Source organism: Typha latifolia, chromosome 10 (assembly GCF_019914945.1).
Source record: "Typha latifolia isolate L0001 chromosome 10, TyphaL0001v2, whole genome shotgun sequence".
In the NCBI taxonomy this organism is placed as follows: Eukaryota; Viridiplantae; Streptophyta; class Magnoliopsida; order Poales; family Typhaceae; genus Typha; species Typha latifolia.
In genome coordinates, this window is record NC_133095.1 from 4,919,086 (window position 1) to 4,929,491 (window position 10,406).

Genomic DNA, 10,406 nt, shown 5'->3' on the forward strand with positions numbered 1-10,406 from the left:
AAGTTAATTGAAGAGGGATTCATTCGAGATTTTTTCCATAATTTGTGTGTACCAAAAGAATTCAGGGTGTATATAAAAATGTGCGATAGTTTATTTAGGATCTAAGTAAAATTATTTGTTTTATTTAATATTTAGTAATATAGAAAATTATAGACAGTACCCTATGTTGAACATATTATAAAAATATCTTTTCTTTAAATTATTTATGACATAAAACACTTAGAAATATATTGTATAAATTATAATTGGCAAAAACTTTAATGTATCTTTTAAAATTATAATCTTAATCCAACGGCTATAATAACTAGTTTTCATACCCGGTACCGGTTCCAAAACCACATTATATAAGAAAAAGAGTATATTAGTTAAGAAGATTTAATTACGTGTGCCTAACTTTCCAATTTTCTTATTATACCCTTGAAAATCTTAACCATTAGATCTTCATTAAACCGATTGATAAACAATTAATTTTACGTACGAAGAAGCGCTCTACACGTTTTTTTTTTCATTAAGATTTCTCTCTTAAATATAATTATACCTTAATTATAGGAGATATCATTTAATATTAAATAATTTAACTTTGATTATTTGGAGATAAACTTCAATTTAAATATAATTCTCTATCTCTATCTATTAAAATTTAATTTAAATCAATCTTAAACTAATGGGAGATATATGTAAATAATAAAAAAATAATTAAAAAGATAAAATGTAATTAAATTTTCATCAAGTTAATTATAAAAGACATCAATATCCTTATTTTGATATATATACATTATTCTCAGTTAATGATATATATGTCTATTACTTAATAAAATATTAAGATAATATAATTATCAAAAAATAATATGCAAGATTATATATCTAAAAAAAATTACCGACTAAACTAGTAATATCTTTCATTCCTATTATACTCTTAAAAAACTTAACAGTTAGATCTTCATCAAATTGATTGATAAAGAATTAACTCTATTGCAAGAAAGAAACCCAATATGCGCGAAGAGAATCAAAGAACCGAATCAAAATTAAGTTACACCTTTGACAGTGTAGTATGCACTCGGCATAGCTAGCACATATAATTCTCCTATGAAATTTAGATTGGGTGTAGAGTGAGTTGGGTAAAAGATCAAGTGCAAAGATCTGAACATTGAAAATTTAGAAATAGTTTGGACTCAAATTTGCTTATTCTAAATCACTCAATCCAAACCAACATGGATCCCATTGCCTATAAAGATAACTATTGTCTAAGGACTTCATATATTCATATAACTTATAAAACTCAAGGACAATCAAAGGAATATATTTAAAGAGTTATATGTTTCCTAAGGGAGCATATTTTCTACTAGATTTGAGGAGAGCTATCTCAGTGTCCAAATACTTAAAAATTAGTTTCAAATGTAATGAACTTTGAGGAGCCGAACCACAGCATTATCAACCTACAACAACGCTTGTTCTAAAGATCGATTCGTACCTTGATGCGAACTGGACAGAGGCTTTCTATTTCACAAGAGTAATTTATCGCGTGGGACATGTCCAAGAGGAGACCTAGACACTCATGTGCGCATTGGAGTGTCGAGAAAAGTTGTAGTAAATCTTATTTATGTGTCTACGAGATAGATTAATCCGATTTGGACAAGTTTGTAACTTTTTCCTCTTGATAGAGAGAGATTTTCATGTTAAAAGATTATGTTGTAGTCTTTGTCGTGTTTCTATTTTCTTACTTATTTTTGTCTTTAATTTTTCAAGGCAATTTTACTTTTTTCTTCTATATCTGTCAAAATCTAATTGGAATAGGCTCATGATCAAGCTCGGCTCGAAATTATTTTCGAGCATATTTTGGAGATCAAGTTTGCCTTGACTAAATTTTGAGTCGAGATTGATCAAGCTTTACCGAGTTGAGCTCAAGCTAGCTCTATTATTTTGACAGCCCTAATTATCTGATAATATTGGCATAAATAATCTCATTTTAATAGTCATAAAATTCCATCCAAAATAAGTAAAAAATAAATAAACTTATAGATTAAAGAATGTAAAATTTTGTATAGTCAAGTATACTGTTAGACACTATTTTCTTAATATCAGTTCGTCCTCCACTGATTACTTTTGAAATAGTGAATGCCAATCTCCTATGATATAACAATTGTCTTACGTACGAAAATAAGCTATTATTTGAGTGCCTTGTCGAATCATAACAATGCAGTACTCTTTCTCAGATGCAAAAACAAAAGACTAAAAAATATATGAATAGAATGAACCAATTCAATTAATTAACTAATACAGATTGTATGCCTATTTAAAAAAAAATTAAACAACCACGCTAATAGGATGCAAAAATTTTGGTTGGATTGGAACGAAAGGATGCACCTCTTCATAGTAGGATAACTTTATTTGAAAAGACATACTACTTCGGATCGACCTAGACTTAATTTGAATATGGCCAAAATCGTATTAGACAAAAAGTAATTTTAGACTTGACCTACGAAGAGCTGGGTGGCTCGCACGTGTGTAATTTGATTTGCATAGATTTTTTTATCCAAAAAACAGATACCTTTTTAGTCTAAATTCACTTCTCTTCATTTTTCGTTACTATGGTAGCCACTTTAAAGCCAATTTTTATTCATTTATTTTTACTTCTCTTCATGAATTTGAATAAATGAATATATGACATTAAAGTACTCTTTAGGCTCTTTTAATTTTACCATTAATCCATCATTAATAATATATGGACCCCACTTAAATCTAGAGCTCAAAGTTTATATAATATTCATGATCAAAAATATATTCCAATTGATAAAACTCTAATGTGTTTCCTCCTTTGATCTGCAAACTATGGAAGATGCTACTAACTATTAATTGTTGTGAATTTGGTGCAAGTGTAATATAAAGTTACAGCATCGTCCCTCCTTTGAGTCATTTCTCATTAACTTGGTAGTACTTCGGCGGAAATAAATTTGAGCTTAATTCAATTGATCAAGTTAGGCTTGTTTCAAATATAAGTTATAATGTCTTGATCTAAAAAAAAATTTGCCACATCTGGTGCACGTGTGATTGCTAACTCATCTTCATTAAGATCACATAACTTTGAATTTTACTTTGTTTTTCCTTGTGAGATAGTCCGATTTGAAGTGAACCCTAACATACCATTAACTCTCTTATACAACCACCCTTTTTTCTCATAATGCCTTCATCTTCTTGTTGCTCTCATCTCCTTTCTTTTTTATTTTTATTGAAAGTGTTCGATGGTGATCACCTGCCGCCGTGCCCTCGCCAACCCAAATTAACCCTGGTAATCTCTTTAATGGTGAGTTTCTTTCTTCTCCACCGAATTAATTTCAAAGTATTTCGGCTTACGACATCAATTTTCATTTTTTGTTCTTCATTGGCAAAATTCGTCAACCAATGATCTCCGATAAACCTTCCATTGACTCGACAAGCTTTGCCTTGTCGTCCTTGTCATTTTGATACTTTTTTTAAACTTTTTAAGTTATCTTTTGAAGTTCCACTATGTGAGCTTATCTTGATGAGATGAGAAGTTGATTTAAGTTATAATGTTATTATGTAATTCTGTATCATTATATAAAAGTTTATTGCAAATTACTTCAGATATGCTTATTCTATTACGTTGATAATTACTAGCATGCATTAGAATATTTTTTATGCATTTTATATTATTCATAGACTATTATTGAATTATATCCACTAGGCTGTATGCTAACTACATTTTAGTAGAAATATTTCAAAGTTAGAGAATGAAGATGTGGATATCAAGGAGTAACAAATTTATTTCTCTATTAAAGTTGTTTATTCTATTTCTTCCTAATTAGACTTATCTTTGTTAGAGATCATATACTTTAAGTTTGTATTACTAGAGGCTTGTTGAGGCTTGTGGTACTTATATATTTAAATTATATTTGCTTAGATTGTTATGGTATTTTAGATCTTTCTTAGATACTTTATAATAATATTATACTGAGGTCATGTGAGAATCACATGGGTTATTCCATGTGAAATACATGATTTTGGAGGGTGAGTGTTTTACAAGCCAAGTTTGATGGGGCTTAGCTCAGAGTCATATAATTCTTATTATCGCTATTTAAAAATGAAAATGTTAAATATGGGCCGAAGAAAAAACCAATCATCCCTTCGGTAACTATTCTTACTAGCATGTATTAGAATATTTTTTATGTATTTTATATTGTTCATAGATTATTATTGAATTATATCCACTAGGCTGTATACTAACTACATTTTGATAGAAATATTTTAGAGTTAGACAATGAGAATGTGGATATCAAAGAGTAGCAAATTTATTTCTCTATTAAAGTTGTTTGTTCTATTTCTTCTTAGTTAGACTTAGCTTTGTTAGAGATTATATATTTAAAGTTTGTATGTAGGCATCTATTACTAGATGCTTGTTGAGGCCTATGGTACTTGTATATTTGAATTATATTTGCTTAGATTGTTATTGTATTTTAGATCTTTCTTAGATACTTTGTGAGAATATTATACGTGGATTATTCAATATGAAAGACATAATTTTGGAGGGTGAGTATTTCACAAGCCAAGTTTGATGGGGCATAGCTTGAATCATATAATTCTTATTATCGTTATTTAAAAATAAAAAGATTAAATATGGGCCAGAAAAAAAGCCAATCATCCCTTAATAGAAAGATACTTATGCCCTATTAAGTAAGCCAACAAATTAAAACACATAGTCTAAGCTTCAAGTCATTGTGTTAATTTAAGATAAACTTCATCGCTTCAAACCGTTGCGCTACTAAATTGCTTCTCTGAGCTAATACACTGTCGAACAATAAACTAAGCTTAATCTAGCCACCGAGTATAGCCATTTATATCCGAACAACTTTTGACACAGCAAATACGCTGAATTCAAACTCACACTTAAAAGTTTTGGAGTGCCACTAAAATTACTAAGCCAACAACAGAATCATTATAAAATATTTAAATAATTTAGGAGGTCTTAAATCTCACATTTTTTAAAAATGATATAAAGCGATATCGTGTTATAATAAATGAACGGGTGTATATAATCCAATGTGTAATTAATTAATTCTTCTAGCTAACTCCTCCTTACATCGACCAACCAAAAGTAGTACAATCCATCACCATCACCATCCTAATCCTAATCCCCTAAACAAAACAAAGCAAAAACCTCCGCCTCTAACATCTCCCCTACTTTATCTCCTCTCTCTCTCTCTCTCTCCTACTCCAAATTCCCCCCCAATCCTCCTCGCTATCACACACCACCAACCCACAAACACAATCCATCCACCTATAAAACCCTAACAACTCTAAGAATTGGATAAAAATTCCCCTCGCCGTAACTATTCTTATCCGCACGGCCGCTATCCCCACATGACGTCCGCCACCGCCTCGAAGAGGGCGCTGCTCGCGGACGACGTCCCGTGGCGGGCCACCGCCGGGGGGAAGAAGCCGGTGCCGAGGATTCACCAGAGCCCGGTTCTTCGGGTCGCCCAGAACCCTGGCAGCGCCTATGCTCTAGCCGTCATGAAGGTGGATTGAGCTCTCTCTCGTCTTTTTAGATTCGGTTAATGGTCGATTTCGTCTTATTTTGTTTGGTTTTGGTCAGCATCCGGATCCGATAGGCGAAGGCTTCGCAATGGAGGCGAAGCTGGAGGCGGCTGGGCCGGAATGCATCGTCCCTGGGCAGATTACTCCGGTCAAGCTGCTTGGGTTGAAGGTTTGGTTTTAACGATTTCAAAGTTAGCTTCTTTTTGTAGTTTTTAATATGTGAAATGATGGTTGTATTGGAATATTCTTTTCTTGGTGCTTGTGATTTATTGTGGCTGGGTTAGTAATTTGGGTGATTACTTATTTCGGGTAATTCATCATTTAGGTTTTTCATATCTTTTTCTTGTTGATTATAAGCAAAAATATTTAGCTTGACCTCCACAATCGCCGTCCTTATTGAATGATTTCTTTTCTGGTGTCTGAAGGGCACCGGCATCAATTATCATCATCATTCAGGTGTATTTCTTTCCATTTGTCGGAAGCTTGTATGCAACCTCGTTTAGAAAGGGTATGCCTGTCTCTGAACAATTCACTGAGAGGAGATTTTGGGGTTATTTTATATGTGAATTCAAGTGAGACCTAGTACTATAAGGATCTCGGGTGATTTCTTCTTAGAAAAACTTTAGGATTCGAGTGTAAATATCTAATTTAATGTAGAATATTTTGTATAAATAAGATAAACTTGCAAATCTATTGATATTTACCTGACATAGTGAAGTCTAGTCACTTTGAGCTAAAAAATATTTTTGGTGGACTTGTAGTATTGCATAATACAACAAATTCATTTCTTCTCCTCTTACCTGTCTTTTGTGGGTTCATGAACTCTTCACTGATATCTAGTACTTCTCTTTAAGTGCAACATAGTGTATCAAATCCTTTTTTGATTTCCTTTCTTGCCAGAAAGCGACATACTTGTGCAACTACATATTGAATTAAAAAGTTATGCAAATATAAATTGATTTTGCTCTTTTTCTCTCTTTGTTATTTTAAGCCCACTTTGATCTGATGAGAGTTTTGCCTTATGATGTAATATGTTGCTGACTCTTGAATTTGAAGAACTTAAGTATATAGAAATCATCAGTTCAATTTAAAATCTTTGGCAAGAATTTTTATTGTGCAAATTTTCTAAATGCATATTGGCCAGTTATTACTAGCATTTCAAAGTTGCATTTTGAGTTTCCTTATGACTTTTAACAGGATCACAATATTTTTACTTATTTGCAGGTCTGGCCTATTGATGTTAACTTTAAATTTATGGAACCTGTTGGACGAGAACTACGGTCCATTGGAAAGGTAATGCTGTAGCATTACTATTTTTCCCTTTGTACTGAAATATGATTATCAAAATATAAGGATCTTTTTTCACTTCTCGTCTTTGATCAAATATTCAATACTAAGTTTGATATCTGTGGGCTAAGCATTTGAAAGTTTATTGCTGAGTTCGCACTTCTCAGAATTGTTAGCTAAGTATGTCTGTAGAATGCTTAACATCACACTTCTACATCAGTGAGGAATATAACCTGATATTTCCTTGATCTCCTCTAAGACATATTAAGAACCTTTATAATTAATGAGTATTAGCATCTTATGCAACTTGGTTTTCCCGTGTTCAGTTGATTCCAGATGAATATTTTATTGCCTTATTTAATGCCACTTTTATCAAATTATTATGTTATGCTGGTTTTATTCTATTAGTAATAGAGTTTGAATTCTTCTTAAGAATCTCAACCTGAGAGGTAATGTTAAGTTAGGGCCTTAGGGACATGTAAGAGAAACTTAGTCAAGGCTTATAATAAGTAGATCTAGAATTGAGTACCTTATAGTATATCACTATATTGAGTTCTTTCTTGATGTGCAACAAGTTCCTAAAGAGGGCAAGCCCCGCTATCTAGGATCTATCATTCAACAAGGAGGTGTAAAGGAGCATGAGCTTTAAATTAGAGCAGATCTGGTCAAATGGAAAAGTGGCTCTTTCTGTAGAAGTTCTATTGATGCTTATATGACTAATTATGTGTAATATGCTGTACATTTAAGGAAACAGGGTGCTAGAAATTGAGTGCTCAAGGACATGATGTCAAGTGGAAGATAAGAGATAAGAAAGCTGTTACAAATCACTCAAAAGGTCCAGAGGATTATTTTTCCATCTGGAATGTTTTTTTTCCTCTCCATTTAGTTGAACTTTTTTTTTCTAAATTCTTTATGGGTACTGATCCATGATTCCTTGCACGCAGTTGCACCATGACAGTTCAAAGCATTGGAATACAATTGTATGAGATGCATCTCAAAATAGAGGGCATCATTTGGTGTAGTCATAATAGAATTGGTGTAATATCAAAATAGAAGGCTTGCCTTTTTCATCTAAGAGGTCATGAATTCAAGTCATGAAAACAATCTCTTAAAAAATGAAGTGGGGCTATGTACATTTTCATTTTCCACATTCTTATGTAAGCGGAAGCCTCGTGTACTGAGATGCCTGAAATGCCTGAAATGCACTGAGTAGAAATATGACAATGTGTTCTTGTGTGAGAAAACAATGCATCATATCAGTGGAGATGTGTTTCAATATTATTGGTTTGTTTCAATCTTGCTGACTTGTGTGGTTCCTTTACTAATATTATTGATTATATATATATGCATGTATTGTACGAAGTCTATGGGCATCCAAAGCAGCATCTCTTTAACATGCACCATTTGGTTATTACCATTTTAGGTTCTGACCATTTAAAAAATTCTTCTGCAGTTCATGGATTCAGCATTCAACCTCATGAACGCATCTTTCCAAGATCGGTAGGCGCAAGTGTGCTTCTACTTTTACAGTTACAAACTTTCAACATATCTACAACTTTGCAATTTGCCTTCTTGCGAGAGTTACAAGCTTCAAGAGTTGATGGAGAGAAACTATTCATGTGCCTAAATCGTGTATTGAGCTCAGTAGTTACATAAAGGGATCTACCTACCATGTATGTCATACACACTATTTGTTTGGTCTACATGCTTGGAAGCAAGATAAGAACTTTGTATAGCAAGTGCTTCTCTTTTGATAAGATGGTCCTCGTTTAGAATATGCTTGGATTTATAACTTAGTTGTCCAATGAGCTTGGGTATCTCTCCTATTTTTAATTACGGTTGGTTAGGATTCATGCCTCCACAAAAGTTCTTGATGCAAAAATATCTTTGCCAGATTGCAGGAAGAAAAAAGGAAAGAGGTGAGTCAGAAATATGAAAGCATTAGTATACAAAATTGAGTTAGAACATTGGTGGATTCTTGAGATCTCCAGTACTTATACTGGAAAGGCATTATTCCAGAAGTTTGTTATTTAATTAGTCAAACCCATAACCATACCTTTCACTTGCAATCTTATAATGTGTTCTATAAAAAGGTGGCTAGATGTTTCAAGGTGCATTATAGTTTACTAGTTACTGAGAATATCTATTTCTACTTTGATCAAACGGTTTGCTAAGTATGTTTGTAACATTGAGACAAGAAATATGAGGCTGGAAGCATCTGTTTCTGTGATGGTATTAGGATGGATTTACCAGTGATTTGTAATGATTTCAGAGAAGTCTTGGCTCCTTGTGAGTATTCTTCATGTATCTCAACCAAAAGCAATAGAGAATATATAGTAGCAATTTCATAGCAGTAACATTACTGTCTTCAATGATGAGGGCATACGATTACTATTCTCGAAGGCAGGCAATGGCATCTTTTTTTTTCTTTTTCTTTTTCTCTCTCGTGCTTGAAAGATACTTGTCCAAATTTCTTCGATGTACTTTCCTGTTTGGTATACGTTAACTCTAGGAGCTCCAATTTGGTGAGCTGGTAATATCGCTGAACAAGTAATGGATTTCTTTTGTGAAAAAGATGTCCCTTTTGGGTTCCTTCTGGGAACCAATTAAAAAGTACAGGATCCTATCTGAGAGGATGAAGCATACACATCAAGCTATATAATTATGTCACTCGAGAGATTCCATTAGAATATATAATAAGATATTTTATGAGTTATATCCCATATTTTATTTATTTTATAATTTATATTTCGTCTTCGACGATTTTGTAATTAGACTTTTTTTTTATAACTCTCATTTAACAACTGATGTTATTTTGACTAACTGATATCGATCAAATTACTAAAATGCCGTCATCATTATTTTTACCTTTTCTCTGCCCTTCCTGTGAAGAATGCGTGGATGATTTATATATTTATAAATTATTTTATATATTATAATAGAATATTCTTTTGCTAGTATTGTTTAAATTTACGAGGAGTGTTAAATGAGAATTATAAAAAAAAAGTAGATCTCAAAGACGGGGTATGAATCACAAAAGAAATAAAATATAGGATGTGATTTGTAAAATTCTATGGGATATTCTTCTTCCTCTGGTGGACCGAATTCGATTTTGGGCTTTAGATCGGATTCATCTAAGGTTTGATAAGGCCCATGGCGGAATGGCTACTCTCATGTCGATGTTCTTGAGAATAAATGGAACGAGATAATCTGGATCAAACTCTCAGGTATCCCTCTTCACTGTTGAACTTATGCTCATTTTATGAGAATAGAAGATAATTTTGCTACTTATGACAGATAGAGAACTGGAAGGAAAATCAACTCAAGGTTGGCAAGATTGTAGGTGTTGGAGATAAATTGAGGGTACTGGTGATGTTCATAAATAGATACTTCACTTGGGTGACAAAGGATAATAGTATAAAATATCAACAATCTAGCAATATCTAGTGGGCTAGTTGGCCAAAAAGGAGGACAAATCCATAGACGAAGGGAATAGAAGAATGGAAAAGATAGGGCAGGAGTTTTTTATCTGCATGAATCAATCAATCGCCATGAGCAAACTAAGA

At 32.7% G+C, this 10,406-nt stretch overlaps 1 protein-coding gene across 2 annotated transcripts; it reads left to right on the forward strand.

Annotated features, from left to right (window-relative positions):
• The first annotated feature begins 5,162 nt into the window (after window positions 1-5,162).
• On the forward strand, window positions 5,163-8,617 carry LOC140795959 (uncharacterized). 2 transcript variants are annotated; one of them, XM_073148786.1, is made up of 4 exons: window positions 5,163-5,535; window positions 5,612-5,722; window positions 6,778-6,846; window positions 8,294-8,617. In XM_073148786.1, the coding sequence occupies exons 1-4, from the start codon at window positions 5,377-5,379 to the stop codon at window positions 8,342-8,344; spliced, it is 390 nt and encodes a 129-aa protein (XP_073004887.1). In that variant the 5' UTR covers window positions 5,163-5,376; the 3' UTR covers window positions 8,345-8,617. The 2 variants fall into 2 exon arrangements, 1 of the variants encoding a protein (XP_073004887.1); XR_012110396.1 differs by lacking the exon at window positions 8,294-8,617 and adding an exon at window positions 7,785-7,988 and having other exon boundaries at window positions 5,227-5,535; window positions 6,778-7,675.
• The last annotated feature ends 1,789 nt before the right edge of the window (window positions 8,618-10,406 follow it).

Coding starts and splice junctions, on each gene's coding strand:
- LOC140795959 (XM_073148786.1), top strand. CDS start 5,377: ATGACGTCCGCCACCGCCTCGAAGAGGGCGCTGCTCGCGGACGACGTC. Junction 5,536..5,611: donor ATGCTCTAGCCGTCATGAAG/GTGGATTGAGCT, acceptor GGTTTTGGTCAG/CATCCGGATCCGATAGGCGA. Junction 5,723..6,777: donor TCAAGCTGCTTGGGTTGAAG/GTTTGGTTTTAA, acceptor ACTTATTTGCAG/GTCTGGCCTATTGATGTTAA.